This window comes from Rhipicephalus microplus, chromosome 3, assembly GCF_043290135.1.
Source record: "Rhipicephalus microplus isolate Deutch F79 chromosome 3, USDA_Rmic, whole genome shotgun sequence".
Classification (NCBI taxonomy): domain Eukaryota; kingdom Metazoa; phylum Arthropoda; class Arachnida; order Ixodida; family Ixodidae; genus Rhipicephalus; species Rhipicephalus microplus.
Window position 1 is genome coordinate 145860507 of NC_134702.1, and position 21659 is coordinate 145882165.

Genomic DNA, 21659 nt, shown 5'->3' on the forward strand with positions numbered 1-21659 from the left:
CTCACTGCCAGCTCATTTAGACTACTCGCGAGCCCATGAAAATTCAACTCGACAGCATCCGCAGTCCCACACCCGTCCGTGTCAGGATAGAAATAAATTATAAGTACCACGTATGAACCCGCCTTTTTCGCTATTGCTCTTTCATACGCACCCCAGCAAAACGATCGAGCGTGATGAACAAGCAGCGCGTCACGAGTGACTCGAAGAGCACGCGCTGCCGTCGCCGTTTACTATCGGCATAGCGTGACCGAACTGGAGCACGACAGCTGTGGCGGGTGAGAAGTCCCGAGGCGCGCCGTTTCCGGGTTATACCATTTGGGCGTTGCAGGCGACGCGCCCGCCAATGATTGCAGTGAGCCCCGTATTCTGAGATGATCGCTTTTGCAGTTATCGTGTTTCAGCCCGCTGATTGGCTGGTTGAAAGTAGGCGCGCGAGTACAGTCGCTTCAGTCATTGGACACGCCACATCTCACGTCACGCGAAGTGGTCGATCGTCGGACATCTGCAATTATATGCAGGATGTCCCACATAACTTGAACCAGAAATTTGAAAATGAAAGACGATTCGGTGGCGGATTGAACCAAACGCGTACTACTCGCACTAGCCTGTAGGTACTCAGGCTATGTTTTATTTCTCCCCATACTAATTAATTAATTACCCATTTTTAGTTATGGGCTGGAAACCCAGAATATGAACACTGAGAGGTAGAGCGCATTCAGAAACCGCCAACTAAATTGTTTTCTGCATGATACTTAGAGCGCTGTTATTTTTTCCGCGTTGTAAAGAAAGCCTATTGCAGCACTATAACAGTGCGCTCGCGGTCCGTTACACAGCTTCTTTCCACGTTTCGCGGGCTTTCTTTAAAACGAGGAAAAAATAACAGTACGAGACGTATCTTATCGAAAACAATTTAGTTGGTGGTTTCTGGAAGTGCTCTACATCTAAGTGTTCATATTTTAAATTTCCAGCTCATAATTAAAATATAGGTAGCTAGGAATTCTTAAATAATTAGTATGGGGATGAATAACACATAGCCTGAGTACCTACAGACTAGTGCGAGCAGTACGCGTTTGGTTCGATTCACCTCCTAAGTGCCTTTCACTTTCAAATTCTTGGCTCAAGTTATGTGAGACACCCTGTATACGTCACGCAAAGCACCACTGTCGCCGAAAAGCACCGCCTCAGAAAACAGCCCTTTGAGACCTTATTTTTCTTTCAGAAGCGAGGGCACAGCGGAGCCTTCTGGAGATTTGCGAAGCAGCCATGATGGCTGGCACCTTTGTCTATTACTTTGATTGGCATACCATAAAGGGGCACTAAGGTGAAACAGTGAATCAGCTTCAACCGATATATTATAGCGTGAAAACTCTACAGTCGTCAAGTAACAATTAGTTTAATAATATATATTGGAAATTGATTTCAATATTTTTCCTGTTAACTTTCACTCTAAAATCTTCGATGGTGACACGACGGATATTAAACCGTTGTTTGTTTTGTGGTACTTTAGGCACATTCGCTCCACAGAATTTCACGTATCTTGGTACGTCGCGTCTGTGGATCCCTGAAATTGCGTTGTCCATAAAAATTACCTCACGACAACTGTTGCGGCGATTTAGAAATTGGCGTCACCACCTCCATCTTTTTTTTCGCGTTTTTTTTTTTTCATTTCGAAGCGTCTTCACGCAGCAAGCATGGCGTACTAGGTACCGCGATGGAGCTTACGAAACAAAAATACCGTTTTTGTCGCAGCTGTTCATTAAAGCCTATGAACACCTATTTCCTGGTCTTTTTTTTCTCGTTTAATTGATGTTTAACGAAAACGTCGGCCTGATTAGACAAATTTATTATTCATTCTGGGTAAATCAAGACACCACGTTTGCTGTTTTTACCATGTAAAATGTTTTCCGCGCCGTGTTATCACTAAACAAACATTTGCAACAGCGAATACCTCCTTAAACAATGTAAGAAGAACCACAAAAGTTTGCGGAACACGTGAGCGCCTGCCATACTGCCTGTCCCCAGCGATGTGCCATCTATTGTCGACCGCAGTGCTAGGCCGCAAACGGCTCTTGTGTTTATTCACTGACCTTTCCATTTTCTACTGCCGCGTAGCGCATTTTTTAGTTCGCAGCTTTCACGCAAAGCCCTTATCTGCTGTAGGAACGTGACATTTCTATTTTTATAGCAGGATAAACGCTATCGCAGCGTGCCTAGAATGGAGTTTTGTTGGCTAAGTATCACTTCGTGATAAAATTTGTGACTGATAACAGTTATACTCATAAACTTCTCTCGAGGCCGAAGCACGTATAGAAGCAGATGCCAAAAAGCGCCTCACGGTAACAAAAAGCGAAAGGTGAAAATTATTTGTACCAAGTCAGAAAGTAGACATTGTTTTAAGGGAATGAAACGTCTCGGGCACCGCGGTGCTTTCGATTGGCGCTTACAGAACGTAAATGTCGCGAAGACTTTTTGGGCCACGTGTTCGCGTGGTACATAAAACTTTAGTGCTCGACTGTGCCTACGTCACTCACTGTCCGTGCAGTGGTCATGTTTTCATCATTGCAGCAAATACAACATTGAACTATGATACCTGATGCAATTCAAAAATATATATTTCATAGACACACGAGTCCGAAAATGCGATGAAGAAAGTGACAGCGAAATTGATAATTACTGGCTCCAGCTGTCACTCAATTAGCTCCTAGTTCACAGGAACGTACACAGCCTTTAATGTGTGCCTGATTGACTACTTTATTTACTCAACGATTACAGCGGTGTATGGCGTATATAGGTTCACGGCTCCGCACAAAACTTTTATCGCTTAGTTATATTAATACAGGACCCTAATTGCCTCCGCCGCTTTCATAATGCGGCCGCCAGGACATAAAACGCACAACGCTGCGACCCCATGACTATCCAAAGCTTAAGGGCAATGAATTTCTCACATGCGGCTCGTTTTTTTTTTGTTCTTTTTTTTTGCGGATGACGTCCGAATGCAGCTTGTCTTCGGCGTATGACGTCTGTGCCTCGGACGACAAGAGAGGAACGGCGGATTGTTAAGTGACTGTTAAGAATTTGTGTCATAGCATGCAGCTTAGTTTCCTAGGGTCAGGTTTAGGGGCACATGAAACAGAGAAACAATGAGCGAAATGGCTCACGGTCCATGCAGACGATGTTGTAATATGCATTTTCTTTTTTTTTTCCTCAGGTTTTTTGCTGAAGCAGTGTTAATACAAAAAGGCCATTTTGCGACAAGACACTGAACCTGCTGATCACGCAGCCACTATGAAACTAGAAATTCAATCACCTTTCAGCATATTCTTTCCGTTTGAAGGGACGGCAACCGACCTTCATGATGAACAATGCACCAACTACTTCCAACGTAATAACACATTTTTCCCATCACGAAATGCTCCATTGCTAAAGAACTTGACCCCTTCCTGGTGCTCTGTGTTGTAGGGATGACCGAAATCTGACATAAGGAGCAGATTGTGCTAATGCAGGATTTTTAGGCGTAGTTTCAGCTGCATTATGGGGTATATTCAAATATGGAGGCCCCATTTTGATGCGGAGGCTCTAGCTGTTGCGTAGAGAGCAAAAAGCAAAAAAAAAAATCAGTGCATATATACAGAAGAGGGTCACCATTCTCGCGTATGCAACAAGCATACGCACTCCTACGGAATGCATGTGATATCATCGCTTATCCCTGAATCAAGGAAATGCCCAGTCCTGGCCTGTGGAGTTGCATAATGGGTTATACGGTCGAAGACCGGCGGCACGCACAATACACGCAGACGAGGAAACACTGCGAAATAGGTCCAGGCCGTAAACGTGCTTGAGAAGTGTAGCGATCGGGCTATGCCTTGACCCAGCGAGTCATTTGCCACGCCGGATTAGTGCAAAAAGGACAGTCTCGCCATGTCTGGACGGAGGAAGCAACAGAGGCCGGCCCCACGAGACGTCGCCTGCTGATTGACAGCGGCGCCAACGGGATGGAATGTCGCCAAAGAGGGTTTTGGAGCCGCCACTCTATCTCCCGCCTGGGCCAGTCACGCATCGTTGGCGCGTTAACCGGCAGACGACGACGGCGCTGGCCAAAGGGCTCTCCCCAGAGGAATCCACGAACCGGGCACCCCTCGAAAGAGCGGCGCTTCTTTAATCCATTGTCAAGTAGCCGATCGGCTGACTGCCTAAGCCCGCCAGGCATTGTCCCGGAGTACGAGACGTAGTGTCGCCAAGACGCCACCAAGAGGACAACAGGGACGGCGTCTTCCTGGGGGAGACCGTGGCGGCTGCCGCGGATCGCCCCGCTAATTGAGCGAACATAATCGGCGGACCCTCTGAAGTATGCGGCCAGGATCGTGGGCACTCTCGACTAAAGACTCACACACGACGAGGGAGAGCCTTGCTGGCGCCACCAAAGTGCAGTGTTCACGTGGACCTTGCATGCTCGCCCCCCCTCACCTGTGTGTGCGTGATTGGTGGTCGACTCGTAGAGGAGGAGCCCGACAGGGCATAAAACGACGCGGCAGAGTGCTGGACGTCGCTCTGAACTAAGTAAAGTTCAACCACCACGCTCGTGGTTTGTGAAACCACTAGTTCTTCTCTTCTCTTCTGTCATCTCGACAACTCCCTGTCAAGATGTAAATAAACCCGTTAAGTTTGCTCAAAGCTCTCCCCTAGTCCTTGGCTCGACGGAGCGACGGCGATCGGCCCCGCTACCCGCAGACTGCGGTCGCCGCGACTCGCAACAACTGGTTGGCAGCGGTGGAATGCCATCAGCAACCTTCCTTCCCATCCATAACAACTGGATGGCAAGCGGTTGGATGTGAGCCTGGAGGACGGAGAATGAACAACACGCCGAGATCATGGAGACTGGCAGCTGTGGACTGGTGAGTGCTGGCTTTGGTTTTTTGGTTGCCAGGCTGATAAGATAGAAGTGCAATCTTTTCGCTGGTAGAGGCTACCACAGAAGCAGTTGTTTACGGAACTTCTGGGTAGAGAGTGAGCTGCACCACACTAGTTCTCTGTCATGGATTGGAAGCGTTTGTTGAAGAGTCAGCTCCTGATTCTTGGGGAGGAGCTGGGAGCAGAAGTAGATGCGGGGATGAAGAAACACGCAATTGTTGGCGCTATCGAGGGCTTGAATCTGACCAGTGAAGAAATTAAAGAAACGTGGAACGAGATTCAACAACAGGAACAGGAGCGTCAGGAAAGGCGAGAGCAAGAGAGAGAGCAGTGGAAGGAAACCCTAAAGGTAAAACTGGAAGAGACAAGAAGATCAATACAGTGCCTTAGATGGTCTCAAGTAAATTCGAGGATCCATGTATTCGAAGAGGGCGAGGATATAGAGAGTTACCTAACCTCTTACGAGAATGTTTGCAGAGACCTAAGGCTCGACGAAGACTATTGGTCTATCGCCTTATTGAGTGTCTTTCCGTGCGACTCAATTGGTAGAATAGGGTACCTTTCCGAGGAGGAGTTCAATAATTACAATGTAGCTAAGGCAGCCTTACTGCGGTGCTTCGGCATTAGAGCTGACAGAAAGCAAATGGAGTACAAGCTCCCGAACGCTCCGTTGAAGAACGCGCGACGGTGTGCTGGTATTAAAACCAAGCCTGAGAGAGGTCCGCGTGTCTCTCATAGCACCAAGGTGAATAGTGAGAGCAAATGGGAGATAGAAAAACGGGAGCGAGGTGAAGAGTTCGAGCGAGCACTCAGCCTAGAGATTGAACTGTCAGAACAAAAAGTCGAGGCAACGCAGTGGAAGATTCAGCCATCCGCAAGTGTAGCGCACGAGAAGTGCGAGGTGCAGCCCAGAGCTTTAGAGAAGGCTAGCACGTGTGAACATAGCGGCGGATTCGAAGGCAAATCGAGTTTGAGTGCTGCGAATGAGGCTGCGCTGAGTAGAGAGGCCGACGAAGGCCAGAGCGAGTGCGACGAGGTGCTTTGCCAGTTAACTGTTAGCGAAACAGCTAGAATAGCTGTAGACAATCTGGCACAGACCTCAACTGTGTTTGTCGCGACGGTGGATCTTGCAAATGAGGTCGAAGTAGGCAAGAACACCGGAGAAAGCTCAGAAGCAGCGAGCGTAGAGAAGGGTATCAGTGCAGTTGCAGACAGCTCTCAGGAATGCGAGCAAGATTTTTCGAAGGGAAACAGCTGCATTGTTCGTAAGTGTGTTAACAAGTCCGCCGGTCTAGAGGGTGAGAATAAAGATGACCAGGTCAAAAATCATTTAGACCGCGCGACTGAGACAGCTGACGAAAGCTGTGAGAGGGTTCACGAGTGTGAGATGCGATCGGGAGGCTCGGAAGTGACACGCAAAAAGCAGCGCAGACGAAAGAGACGTCGCAAATCCGCGAGAAAGACGAACAGTACTACGCGTGTAAAAGAAGGCGCAAAACCTGTCAGCGTAGCAAATAAGAGCTTGGCAGCAGCGTCAAAATTACATTGCATGCGTCCGAGCGACCGGACGAAAAGCAAGAGGAAAGCGGCTTCGCGAATGGAATTGCGTGGAGAGCGCCGTTCTTTCCGTTCTATCCACAGAACGTTTCAGGGCGCACCTGAGTACAGCGTTAGCACAGGTGAATCGGCCAGACAGGGCGACAGAGCCAAGAAATCAAAGTGCCGAAACACTGTGGCAGGTGGTGCAGAGGCACCCTTGAGCGGTAAAACCATTGATAACTCAACCGGCAACGAATTCACCAGCGGTGCAGGACAGGTCGGTCGCAGACGTCGCCGGAAACGAGAGAGGCGTACGCGAGCGACAAAGCGAAGCGGTGAAAGAGGGGGCAATCAGCCGGGCGAGCGGCCCAAGAGTAGGTTACCAGCCAGTTCAAAGAAAGGTCCTTTGTGGCGTAAAGTAAGGTTCCAACGGCGGAAGGGTAGGCCCCAGCGCGCATCCCCGCGACGGAATGTACGCAGGAGATTTAAAGCTTTGCGGGAACGGGATTGTAGAAGGGGTCCTAGAGGAAAAGGAAAAGCCACAATAGCTAAGCACCACACGCGAGCTAGCCCAAAGAAAGCATGGCCACTCTGTCCCACGCATCGCTCCGGTCTCCTACGCCGAACTGATAGAAGACCGCCAAAATCGCAAATGAGGCGGAACGCTGCAGTTAAGCTTGTTGCTCGTGCACGTTGTCGTCTCGCGCGTTTTCAGAGTCGAAGACTACGACCGCCGCGTGTACGGCTGAAGGGGAAGCGACAGCTGTAGGAGGGAGAGTCGGACACAGGAGTTTATTTTGAAACATACTTGTTTGGTTATATTTGGTTTTAAAGTGGTGTTCCTGTGTCATCTCCACAGCTAGTTTGCTTGGACACTTTTTTCTTCCCTCTAGATTTTGTTTGCGTGTAACTTTGTCAAAATTTCGAGTTGAATTGTTCAGCGTTATGAGAAAGCAGTGGCCCGCATCAGTCAACTGACTGCGTGAAAGGAGTTTTCTTTAAGATACGAGCACGCAAGTCGCAAATGAAGATTTGGTACGCCCGCTAGTTTTGAAAGCGCGGTAGCGTAGTCGAGCGGCGCCGGAGTTTCTATGCTTCGTGCCCTTTAGTTAAGCGCGGCATCGCATGCCGTCTTCAATAGAGTAAATGAGCAATGTTTGGGAAGGTTTTAGAATAAAACCAAACAAAGCAATTTTCGAAATGCTCATGGGGAGAAACATTCGGTACAGGGGTTTTGGCGCAAAATTAACGCCTGTTTTGTTACGCACTCCTGACGTGTACCTCAAGTGTGATTGTTCCTTGCGTTTGTTTCTCGAGAATATTCACGTTCAGAGGAGGGTTTAAGGACACCTAGGTGAGAGAGATATCGCCTATGTTAGGTGCGTGTAGGTATGCTAGCGCTCTTTGGATGAGAGTAAGATGTCATGCTAGAGCGCACAGCAAAGTCTTGTGCGTTCTTTAAAACCATGGGCTGACATGAAACTACATTCAGCAAATAAGCGTGTTAGTATACGAAATTGCATTACCCTTTGTATTTTAGTATGTGCTGAGGGATCAGTTGAATTCTTTAGCTGAGCGTCGTGTTATACGGAACGTTGAGGGACGTTTTCCGTAATGATTTTAAGGGGTATTTGGAGTAATCGAAATTTTTAGCTATGGGCAAGCGTATTAGTGTGGTTGCCATTTAAAAGAGCAAAAAAAGCGTAGGTGCATTGTGGCACATTTGAAAGACCAGCCTGGTTGCCGAAAACTCATTGCCGGCGCTTGCTGGTTCTAGCGGTGGGTCTTTGTGGTTTAAATGGTGTTGGGAGACTGCGGTTACTGTGATCTCTCCCGTCGAGCAGCTGGTGCTACCCGACGTCCGAGATCTTCCCGTCGGCGGAGGAGCTGTAGCGATCGGGCTATGCCTTGACCCAGCGAGTCATTTGCCACGCCGGATTAGTGCAAAAAGGACAGTCTCGCCATGTCTGGACGGAGGAAGCAACAGAGGCCGGCCCCACGAGACGTCGCCTGCTGATTGACAGCGGCGCCAACGGGATGGAATGTCGCCAAAGAGGGTTTTGGAGCCGCCACTCTATCTCCCGCCTGGGCCAGTCACGCATCGTTGGCGCGTTAACCGGCAGACGACGACGGCGCTGGCCAAAGGGCTCTCCCCAGAGGAATCCACGAACCGGGCACCCCTCGAAAGAGCGGCGCTTCTTTAATCCATTGTCAAGTAGCCGATCGGCTGACTGCCTAAGCCCGCCAGGCATTGTCCCGGAGTACGAGACGTAGTGTCGCCAAGACGCCACCAAGAGGACAACAGGGACGGCGTCTTCCTGGGGGAGACCGTGGCGGCTGCCGCGGATCGCCCCGCTAATTGAGCGAACATAATCGGCGGACCCTCTGAAGTATGCGGCCAGGATCGTGGGCACTCTCGACTAAAGACTCACACACGACGAGGGAGAGCCTTGCTGGCGCCACCAAAGTGCAGTGTTCACGTGGACCTTGCATGCTCGCCCCCCCTCACCTGTGTGTGCGTGATTGGTGGTCGACTCGTAGAGGAGGAGCCCGACAGGGCATAAAACGACGCGGCAGAGTGCTGGACGTCGCTCTGAACTAAGTAAAGTTCAACCACCACGCTCGTGGTTTGTGAAACCACTAGTTCTTCTCTTCTCTTCTGTCATCTCGACAACTCCCTGTCAAGATGTAAATAAACCCGTTAAGTTTGCTCAAAGCTCTCCCCTAGTCCTTGGCTCGACGGAGCGACGGCGATCGGCCCCGCTACCCGCAGACTGCGGTCGCCGCGACTCGCAACAGAAGACACACGGGGAAAGATGCGTGTGGAACGTTGGAATACGTCGCTCTAATTTGCAATGCTGAAGCACCAAAACACAATTTCGTGTGACCCGAGTGATGGCCACTGATGCCAGTTAAACTCAAAACCAACTTCCCAAGCGTTCCTTTTTTTTTTTCGAAGGGCTCCCTCGCGGAAGAGTTGGCCAAAAAAATTCGTCTTTATTGCCCTTCAGCTGCCCATGGCTACGGTGCAAGAGCGTCAATGTTTTCGTGCGTGGTCTGTGCAAAACATGGTAGTATTTCACCGTCTGTACAATCACTTCAGTCGGGGCCATCAATGCGCGTGTTATAAACGCTTCCAAACACGGCGGCTAAAGCACACTTCGTTTTCGACCATGGACGTGCATAGCTCAGAAATCACCCGAATGGTGCTTATGTCAGAAACATATTTTACCTAATGCACACCGCGATGAATCACGTTCGTCCATCAAGCCTTTCACAACGATGCTCGCTCTTCAGTAGATTTGCTAGAGTGCAACGAAAACATGGCACTCTTTAATTTTTCTTTTTTTCTTGTTCCGTCATTCTTATTGTTTTCTCATTTTCGTCTTGTAATTTGCAATCTGGCGTCATCTTTTTCAAGTAAAAGTGACGTTTCTCCACTTGAGAGCTCCCTCTTGAAAGGCCGATGACCCGATACGCGGCATATCTGCATGATGATGTTTGCCGTGACTGTTTAAATCTAGTACTCAGAGTCAACGCTAAGTATCATGGTTACCATAATCTCAACCATCTGATTATATCGGAAGGACCTTGGTAAAAGCGAAAAGAAAAAAAGCTATTCGACGTTCGCTACGCCAAAAACAGGTAGTTCCAGAGAAGAAAAAGCTTTTGGAGAAGAATAGCGCAATTGTTTCAACACAGCCATGACCACGTAGCAACTATTGTTCTCGTCACTGTAAAAAATAGAAAAAACCATTGTTTTTAAAAGCAAAGACTACTGCATGCATAGCAGTTCCTGGTGGCCAAGTTGCAAGCACCGCAGACACGACACATGAAAAAGGGAAATTAGGCCGTGATCGCCTTGAAGAAAACTTATCGCTGTTACTTCTAAAAGCAACAAAGAATTACATGCAGGTTGAAAGTTGTGTGAAAATATCAGCGCGTTATACAGAAGTATTTTAACCCGGGCATTCAAAAAACTAATCCGCACAACTAAATTTGTTGTTTCTTGTACACTGTCTGATGTGTTGCTGTTTTCGCTGAGTCCTAAGCTGACAAGTATATGGCCCTCTTAAGAGACACACGCTGATTGTTTTTTTGGGTGCTATGGCTCCCCGACGAATGTGTAATGATTTTCAAAGAGAGTTCACCTGTCCAGTGAAAGAGTTTAATTTGTGGCCATTGTAGGAACTCACAAAAAAGACTCAAAAGTAATTTCTTTTGCTTGGATTCAATGCCTAACAGCCTCAATTGGTTCGATCAGTGGTTGGGTAAAATATTTACTTGAATTTGCCACTTTTATTTTGTCATCTTCAAAGAACCGATCATGAGAGTGGTTCTATGTGTCAATAAATAAATAAAACACTTTTCATAGTGCCTCAACGGCACCAGCAGTCGTACATTTGAGTCTTGCTTCTGCAAATTTTAATCAATCGACAGAAATATTTTGTTGCAAATATCCAGAACGGGAGACTGCATGAATGTGTGGCATCAAATGAAAAGTTTAAAAAGGCGAAGAAATCCTATACCTTGCACATTCCCCTGAATAGATATGAAGGGAGCCTGACCTTTACGAAATGATGTAAAGCAATGTGTTTTTTTTTCGCCCGTGTTTGATAGCTAGACTAACAGCACAGAGAAAAGAAAGCAATTACACCGATCGCCTAACGCCTCCAACGTGATAACATACCATCTGGAATCACTTTTAACGAATCGGTTCAAACAATCAATAGAGGGTGCAGCTGTAGATATTCAGCGGATATACGTAGAATCTACTTTCTTCGCACTAGTATGTCATTTGTTATTGCCTCCTCTTACGATGACAGTACAATGGCTGTTTGTACTAGTAGGGAAGTGCTATTTCTGCAACCATCTATACGGCAGAAGGTGACTTGTAGATAAGGAAAAAATCGCACGCGAGAATTCACAGTGAGAACGTATTACAGACTATTGTGACAGTGCAGGTATCATTAGTGGGGACCGCTGGGCGACGAAAAAAATCATGTATAGACGAGTTGGTTTCATGAATCTGGCCCTCAAACTGCAACCAAGAAGCTTAGTAAGCCTCGACATATATCATTTGAAGAGTGATGGTGAATTCGAATGAAGCATGCCCGTCAAAAACAGTACATGAGTAATAACATTGCCATTATTAAACGTGGTGATCGGCTTTTTGAAATTCGCAAAGATTTCAAAGAGCCTACCTATCCCTGTTTGTCTATCCATCACGTAAGATGAATGACTGTAGATGAAAACTTCGGTGAAAATGAAATCTCTCTTTAGCGCCAAGTTTCCAACCCAGTAGCTTCTGCTTCGTAGGAGATAGTTTTGGTAAAGTGTTGACACGATTTTCATGCATCGCGAAAGGGTCATTTTTTTCGACATGCATTCGCATCGCTCTCCAAACGCCTGTACCAGAAAACACGCATTAGACATCTTAATTTATCTTAGGACTTTCTTCACCCCGACCGCACAAGCCCACCCCTCCACAATGCACATCATCATGAAGAGTCGACACACTTTGCAGGACTTGCAAATTCTGCTGCTTTTGTGCAGCGCAAATAACCGAAATCACCCTCTTTCACGTGCACCACGTGCAACTGACAGCAGCCGAGAAGCTTCCGGCGGTAAGTCGTGAACGGCTGTCACCACGTGACTCATACCTGCGTCCGACTGAGTTGAATAGTTTTTAAGTAATAACAAAGCGTATAGCAAAACCGAACGTGGTTTTTCGAAATTACGGTATTAAAGTCGTTTAGAGGCCTGCCGCTTCGCTTTCTAGGATTCTCGACGCCACATTTACAGCAACAATTGAAAAAATTCTGAAATGCGAGCCAGTAAACTATTAACCAGTGAGCAGAACATCCGGAGGAGAAGAAAAAGGAAGACTGGAGTAAATACAGCGAGATTACAGGAACTGATTATTATCCGAACAATATTAATACGTTGTATCGTTGGTACAAACAATGAAGTCAAGCATTTTGTATGAAGAATTCATTGAAACATTCAGCTGGTGGAAAAATGACACTTGTGTGCACAACATATCTGAAGCCGGAATGTAAACACTATGCACATGAGAAAAGTTCGGCATTGAAAAATTGTATGCCAAATGTTTGCTTCGGAAGTCACGTGATACGCTTCCAGTGGGGTCGTTCTAAAGTCACTGACAAGCTCTATAAATTATTTAGATGGCGTGCCGATGAAACGCAAGAGCAATGTTTTAGCAAAGACTGCATTAAAAGAGTTCCACGCAATAAGCATGCGCATCAGATCGACAACTCCCAACGAATAAGCTACGCGCTTTTTTGTCCTAACAAGTGCTATGAAACGCGACGTCATGCATAATGAGAATGTCGAGCCATTACAGGTTCACCAACCTCCGTTCGCGTCTTCCACCGACGAGAAGGCAGCGAGCGACCGTCCGTGCCGTTTGCTCCCGCGTCGGTGTCATTTTCACCGGGCCGGAGAACGCGGCAGCAGCGGAGGCGGCCCCACAGGCTCATCAGAGCCGGTACTTTCGGTCGAAGAAGGGGGACTCCCAGCGGAACGTGGTCTGGGGGCCGACCTTGTAGTTTTCGATGACGGCCCTGTACTTCCAGCGGCGCGGTATGCACAGCGGCGGGAGCACGATGAGCACGAACATCACGGACACGGTGCCGGGCAGCAGCAGGAGCCATGTGAGTATGCGGAGCGCCCATGCCGAGCAGTTGGAGTTGATGAGCGTGTAAGTGTTGGGCACGTAGGCACGTGTGTACGGCAGCGCAGCTACCGGCGTCAGGAAGAAAGCGACCACGGCCAGCACGGCGAGCACGTCGCGCGCCACGGTTTTGAGCAGCGCAAGCACGGATCGTGCCACGGATGATGCCGATGCGGAGGCGGCGGCGGCCATGCTTGCCGCTACTGTAACGACCGGCGAGCAGAGGCACGGGGACAGGCACTGCAGCTCCTTGACTCGTGTGCGGTGACAGAGTACTGTCGGCGGCAGCGGATGACAGGGAGCCGGCGTGCGAAGCGGCCTAGGAGCCGGCGGCGCGGGTGACAGCGAGCAGGAGCAGACGACACCAGAGTGTAGGGATACACCGCAGCCGGTTTCAGCGGCCGCCGGCGATGAATAGCAGCGGGGAGCCGCCGCTTCTACTACAACGCCGTCGGGTGAGGAAGAGGAGCAGGGGCATGCGGCAGAGGAAGAGGAGGAAGGAGTGCGGCGGCGGCTTCCCGACGAGCTGTGACTCACCGTGCCCTCGACGAGGGGAGACGGCAGCGGCTGATCAGATCGTCGTCGCCAGGGCTGCGCTCGCTGCGCCACCGATGCGTAGGGCACACAGTGCAGTGTCGGCTGGCGCGGTGGCAGCAGAGACGGGAGGTGAACGAGCTGGGGAAACGACGTCGTGACTATACCGCATTTTTGATGTCTTGGTCGTGCACATAACAGGAAGACGCGCGTTGGCTGCGTGTGTCGAAGCGGGAAAGAAGAAAACGTTCCGCGGAGCAGAAAGCGGCAGTCGCTTCGAGAGATGTTTCACATTACTGATGCGGTTCTCGAACGTCGCTCGGTGACGGCGTCGTTCTCCCGAACTGAGTTGTGCGGAACAATACAACAGGACGAGATCTCGAACAAATCGTGTGAAATCTCGTCGGGGTGTGGTCGTGGTATGGTTAGCAATTGTAATCTACTTGTTAATGAACGGTTGTGTAAAGTTCACTGTTGACTGCGGAATTGTAGTATGCTATTTTTGTAAGAAACGGGAACAGTTTCAGTGATTTCGCTCATTGCAAAAGCGCTGTTGCACTATGACCGTTAATGGTATCGTGAATGAGGCATTCATTCATTCAGTGATTCGTTCGTTCATTCGTTTTTTCGTTCGTTCGTTCATTCGTTCATTTATTCGTTCTTGCATTACACTTAGATATTACGAAAAAGCATCGAAATGTATTCAGACTAACGAAATTATCGACATTGCAACACGCATGAGTTTAAGGAAGTGAGCAAGACACAGCAGGAATTCAACGGCGGCGAAATATTTTGGGAACCATGTACTACCTAGATTTAGGTCCATGTTAACGAACTCCAGGTAGTCAAAATTTGCTGAGCCCTTCACTACGGCATTCCTCATAATCATATCGGGGTGTGTGCACGGTAAAACCAAAAAAAAGATAACGAACAAATTCTACTATACGTGCAATAGGCTATATAGATGCGAGGCGTGGCTCCCGTTAGGCATTTTAACCTATACAACATAGGGCGCAGAACAGTTCGCACGGGTTTCCGAGCTGAACAAACGCGTGGACATGCTGCCAGGTGTGGCTTCCAAAAGCCAGATAAACCAAGATACTGAAATCAAGCTAGAAAACCTTGGCGCTCCTTTTAGAGGTGAGAACGAGGGGCAGATGTTAGTAACCGGTGCTTCATGTCTCAAGCGTGATAACATTGGCGAGCGGGCCATGAAAGGATGATATCCAACGGCCCTGTACGACGCAGGGTATATACGAGAGACGTGGTGAATGGCTGCAGCGCATTATTATAGGATAATACATGTACACATTGCTTTCGTGTCATTTGCTCCCACAGAGATGTACCTGTCTATTAATCACAACTGTCCTATTGTATGCTACCTCCAAAGTTATCAGCACGCCACGGCCACGCATACTATTGAGAAATATGGGTGATCATCATAGCTGTACGGAATTGCCATAGTTAGAGCCCCCTCCCCCTTTGTTTTTTTTTTCATTTGTGGAGGACTGGCTCTCAAAGCTTGTCATGGGTGTTTAACAGTGCTCAAAATATTGACAATAATGAAGTTTAGATTGTCGACATGACACAGAAAGCATGTTGCGCGGCCATTATTAAATGATACCGTAATCACATAATGTGTATAGTCTGCAAATACATTTTAGAAAAGCCTAACATTCTCAGCTTGCCAAGGGATTGCCAATGCCGACATGGTGTTGAAGTAAGCTATTATGCGGAGTTTTCTTATTTTAATTCGCCATAACCTGAAAAACATCAAACATATAGAACCACACTTGCCAGCTCTTTGGAAATGGTGAATCGCTGTTCAAATAAAATATTACTTCATTATTTGGCATTTATCTTCCCTGACCATAGCCTTAAAAACACCCAACGTTAAATATTACAGCTTGCTAACACATTGCTGATACTGAAATCGTCTTCAAGTAAGGTATTATGAAGACACTTGGCTACTATTTTCATTGATGATATTCATGAAACTTACCCCAATGTAAATTAAAGCTTACCAGCCCTGTGCCGATGCTGAAAGACTGCTCAAGGAAAGTATAAAAACTTTTCACATTTATTCTCATTCACCAGGCTTCGCTGCGCGCGGTATAGTTACCATCACTTGTGCACTTTGTTTTGTGATCGTGCCACTGAACCGTTAGTTCCTCAGACATGTATTTTCTTTTTACACGCATTTATTTACATTGAAATACTTCTCAGTACGAGTTGAACGGAAAAAAACGGCGGGTTTTTTTATGTTTGAATAGAAATAACGATGTAGCATAACTGCTGTTTAAGGTAAGGCAGTGCTTCCTTTATAGGAATTTGAATAACGTATATCGCATGCGTCACTCTCTGTGGGCCAGCAGCAACCGATTAGCCTTATACGACACCCAAAAAGTCATTGGACCTCACGTACATGCCTGGTTCCCCGTGGCGGCCGCTCCTGGATTTCATGCTAGATTTCACTTATTTCACTCCTGGATTTCACTTATATCTTGTCTTGATTGATGGCATAAGGTGACGACTACTAAAAAAAGACAAAAGAAAGAGACACATTGGGTGTGAAGCAGAAACGACGGCAGCCTCATTTTAGTCGCAACATCCATAAAAACATGTCACAGGGGCACTTCATTTGTTTTATTGTTGAGTGATTACCAACAGGTGCACCAGTCATCGTAATATCGTTTCCTTCTGCCCTCTCGAAAGGCGTCCTGGAGTGTAAGAACTGCAATGGTTTCGAGCCTGCTGAGACTGTGGTTGGCGCACATCAGAGTGCTAGTCATTTCTGCGCCGTGCGGCAACGGTGCGATTCCTCCAGAGCTTGAGAAACTGTGATAGCGCATATCTGGCCAGAATGGAGATAGTATATTGCGAAACGCTGTAACGCGGCTGCCCGGGCCGGATTTCCTTACTGCTGCCTATTGCGTACGCGAACTGAATTAGGAAAGCCCTTTCTGAGCGGCATCTCGCTGCAACTGCTCGAGATTGTGTTTGCCACAGCGTTGTATATGGCTTCCGTCGACGTCGACGACACGTACATGGCAATATTTTTGGTCCTCGTCACGCCACCTTTTCGCTATAACGCACCTTAATAGATGGCCAGCGCGTGAAGAGAGGGAGCAGTTGAGGAAAGAAGATCCGTGAACAATATTTTACATGCATGCCTGTGAAGCCGATGCGATGTTTAATTGATTTCTTTGTATTGCAGTCCAACATTGTTGGTACATGCCCATTTGCTGAGAAAAAAGGAGACGCACACTAAGAGGACTGTGCACCTCGCAGTAACCGTGATTCAGAGCCAAACAATCAGTTGAAATCGGGGGCACCCTAAAAGGAACTGAACGCTGTTGACTGTCCATATCAAAGTGCACGCTGATTAGATAGAACTCCAGAACTGGCTGACAGCGTCAATCGTAACCACCCTCTACGCAGGCTTATCCAAACGAAGCGTGCTAAAATGTACAGTCCGCATTCTACGCAACTCCCTGCAGGCTATCAACGATGCCCCATTTTTTTTTGTTTTTATTTGCGTATGGCTGACATTCTTTTGATTGATGGGCCGGACAAGTGGTCGTCGATATTACAATGACCGTCGTATATCACAACTGATGGGCTTGTGAAGTGGTCATGAAATAGGACAATGACCGTCGTATGTTACACAGTTTGAATGAAGGCAGTACATCTAAAAAGTCGTGCGTTATCTTGACCTTCTGATACGTAGTGCAAGGCTGTCCACATCTATGATCTCTCACGGAGAGAAAACTAGGATATCCTTGTTTCACACTATCGAAACGATTAGTTGCCCTGTTTGTCTTGCCTCGACCCTCAGCTCATGTATGTCATTCAGATATGGACTAGCACGCGCGCAACAAAGTAAATATCAATTAAATTGTGTGCAACACAGTCCAGTCGCGCCTTGTCACTGTAGTCACCACATACTGGCCATTGAGGGAATTTACGCCAATATGGGAATTCGTGTACGCAACTTCAAGTAGTCGGGCCCAAACAATCATGCCCGTGCATATGCTTCAAAAGAAACGGCTGTGACTCTATATACTGGCATAATTCATCGCGTATTTTTCTTCTTCTGAATAATAAAATAAGTACATGGTTTAATATAGTAAAGTATAATTATCATTCCTATTATTATTACCATTATTATATAAAGACAGTAGGAGCCCGCGTATATCTGGTATTTCAAAATGTCAAAGCATCACTGCACGAGTTTCGCTGCAATGATTCCTCTCTTTCTCTTATCGTTGTCCCCGTCTTTTTTTTTTGTCTGCTGTGCACTGCAAACGGCTCGTATAACATTTTTTTTTTCTCTAAAATATCGTACTGTCTGTTTCATGGACCCGTGGTGGGTTGACCAGGCCTCTCGGGAATGACCAATCAACCCACTTGCGCGGAAGTTTTGACTCAACCGGGCATTTGTGAAACGTTTCTGGCCGGTATAGCTGAAACCAACTTGCACATTACACGCTAAAAGCTACACGGCTTTACGTGCCACACAGAGATCTTGTTCTCCGTAACCCAGAGAGAAAATGCATAATACCATATTTCGGGCAATTTATCCGAATGCACAGTTACTGCAGGTGCCAGAGAGAATTACGAGTCATTGCATGCTTCCCAGGTCAAAAAAGCAACCATGAAGGTACTTTGCTGGTAGAGCACTTCGGACATGTCATTAAAAAAAAAAACGAGGTATCAAGTTGCACGTCAATAACTGTCATGTTCATCAAGTTATTTATCTCGGTGACTATATGATGCCTGCATGCCGTGTTCTCACCTATCCATAATCTAGATTGCATCGCTTTGAAACGCGTCTGTTCTTCCTTTGCCGCGTGCAGTTTTATGTTTCTAGGAATTGCGGAGAAAAATGACTATGTGTTATTTCAGTGCTGTACGCCTGAGTTGAAGGCTGTTCCTATTTAGTTTGCGGTAAAAAGCGAAACCGAGTGCTTGATGTCGTTATTTATTGGATTGATAACACCAAAACACTAGACTGATAACAATTAAATCTTAAAACAGCATTCATTTAAAATTCGACTAGACCAACTTCTCAGAAAGATCTACCACTGACCTCTGGAAAATGCCATGTTGCTTAGACATTGATATGTGGGGTTTAACATCCCAAAACCACCATATGATTATGAGAGACGCCGTAGTGAAGAGCTCCGGAAATTTTGACCCCCTGGGGTTCTTTAACGTGCACCCAGATCTGAGTACATGGTCCTAAAATATTTCCGCCGCCATCTGAAATGCCGCCACCACAGCCGGGATTTGATCCCGCGACCTGCGGGTCAGCAGCCGAGTACCTTATAGCCACTAGACCACCGTGGCGGGGCTTGATTCGACATTGAAGGAAAAACTTGAAATACATAACAGCTCATATCAATACTACTATTGAGAGTTGATTCCCATGAGTGAAGCCTATGAAAGAAACATCGGCCAGATGAGAAGCAAGTCACTTAGGTGAATCAATCCTACCTAATTTATTGCATGACTAGTAAAACATTGAAGCCTTCCGAATGGCAATAACGAGACCTAAAATGTTGTGGCGATAAAACGATGATCACCTAACAACGGCAAAAATAGGAAATGGTATCAGTCAATCAACCTGACAGTATGGAATTCGCGATGACTACGAAAATTATTACGTTTGTCAAGGCCCGCTTTTCAGTTAACATCACCGTGTCAAAATGAAATTTCACAGAAAAAAAAAACTTGATGCGATGCATACAGTAAGCATTGTAACAGGACATGGCCAGTGAGTTAGTGCTCTAGTTCCAACTGGTGAGATTGATTCCGTTTCAAATGATGCAGTCCAACAGCTGCTACACCTAGAGATGGCGTTATAAAATTATAAGCATTGATAATGGCAACATCAAATTGCTTTAAACAGGGCCACGCATTATTTAGTAAGATATGCATCAACTTTTGCTATATGAAAAGGAGGTCATGGCGTTCGGAACGAAACCCTCAATATTTATTCGTCGGAACTAAAATACTCATGCCAGCAAGTAGCAGCCTTGGTGTTTGAAAATATTCGCCTCTCTCCAGTTTTTCTTTCGAACAAAAGTGGTACATTCACCGTCAAAGCGTGGTTTAGTCAGTGTCCTCAACCAAAGCGAGATAAGCTGTTATGGAAAGATAAAATTGGATATCACCTGCTAGTCATAAACTTATCTTTATAACAGTACGTCGACGTTTTTTATATAATTTACAAGTGTGATAACAGTGCCATTGTTATTCAGCGATGTGTCATGAATCACGAGAAACAGGCAGTGGCTTTCACGAAGAGTTAAAGCGTGACAACCGTTTGTGAATATACATACTCAGTTATCGATACTTTCGAAACAACAAAAACACAGCTGTCAGGCAGTGACCGCAAGTCATTCTAACTCTCATTTGAAACCAGGACGGCAGCGTACACATGAGTAACACTCCGTAAACATGATACGCGCGTGATGCGTATACACTGCTGCATTGCTCACGTGTGTCAGCGCACGCCTTCTATGGCATTAGAGCCATGCCTTCATACAACCAGAGTATCATGACGTGGAGGTTCATATATAGGTACTCTTGCAAAGTCCATTAGGTAGCTAGCTGTCGGCAAAACATACCCTGTAGACATTGCGGCAATTATGTATTGAAAGTATGATTCGAAACCGCATATTCCCAGATTACTTTTGCGATAATGACCAATGAGAAACAGTTTGCAAGTATGCAGTGCTGCTTTGCGAACATACTAGCTTCTGCTATGTGAGGGCTTTCACGTCAATGAAAATTAGTTACGTGTGATTACGCCCATTCTAGCAATATTTATACTGCATTACTCGAATTAGTTATGTCAAACTAGAGGCACTAGTTTGAAGAGTACTATCAGCAGAACATATAAAGTATCGTACACAGCACAAGACAACCTAAATACCCTTTAAAGTTGGTGCAACCACATTTTTCTCCGGTACGAATTTAAGGGTAACTATGAACCTTCTTTGCACGACATTTCCAGAGTTCACTACTTAACTGGCTATCTATACAGGGTGTTTCAAGAAATGTGTCCAATATTTTTTTTAAAAATTACGGAAAGAAAGTGTCTCCTTTCTGTGAAAAGAGATACTTCCTTTCTTGTAAAGAGAGATTTCACATCTTCATCACAGTCATTTGTCTTGTACAGATCACACTCTTAGACTATGATTTCTACAAAGAACTCATGAACAGATGATGCTCTATTATCACAGTGTCTATAATTTAGCAAGCTGCGCCATACCGTATGTAGATCTCACTAGAGCCCAAGGGGAAGCTGCGGCGCAAGGGACCGCGAAGGAGAAGACGATCGTGTCGAATAAGTTCACGGGCCGAGCAACTAGACTTACGTCGGCACGACCTCAACCGACCGACAGTGTAAAGGAGACGGAGTTGGCCAGCCGGGCAAAATGTAGAGGCATGATCAAGCGGGTAAATAAACAGACAGGACCCGTCGAATGTGATGACGCATTAACGGTGTCGGAAGGGACAACGATGGCTGAGACGACGCCTCAGATATCGTCGTTGGAAAGGGCTCGCCGAAAAAGAACGTGGAAGCACAAGAAGAGATCGAGCGAGCACCGCAAAAAGGGGCGCAAGCGCTGTTCGAAGTATTCAGGATAAGTGTTGAGGTCGAATCAGAATGTGTTTGGCAGTGTTGAGTCCCATATGTTGTGTTAACGTTGTGTTATCCTGTGTCACAAGTGTCAAAGTGTTGTGCTGTGATGTGATGTATAGTATTGGACCATTGTTGTAATGAGAGAACTTTGTACATTTGTATTATTGGGAATGTGTGGTGGAGTGTTGTACTCATGTGCCTGTGGTTATATTTCATGTGTTGTGGAATTGAACTACAATGTAAGATTGTATTGCGTGAATGTGACGTGTCACGAGCGACGGATTGTGTTACAGTCTGTGAGAGTGTGTGGTGACTGTTCGCGCT

At 46.7% G+C, this 21659-nt stretch overlaps 1 protein-coding gene across 1 annotated transcript in view; it reads right to left on the minus strand.

Moving 5' to 3' along the window:
• LOC142802992 (uncharacterized) overlaps window positions 1–20324 on the minus strand; it is a 58186-nt gene extending 37862 nt beyond the window's left edge. Inside the window, exons 1-2 of the mRNA XM_075888085.1 lie at window positions 20314–20324; window positions 12825–13952 (exon numbers count right to left, since the gene is read on the minus strand). Of these exons, the coding sequence (XP_075744200.1) occupies window positions 12950–13952; window positions 20314–20324 (1014 nt within the window). The 3' untranslated portion in view covers window positions 12825–12949. The remainder of the gene's footprint in view (window positions 1–12824; window positions 13953–20313) is intronic.
• Between the last annotated feature and the right edge of the window lie 1335 nt (window positions 20325–21659).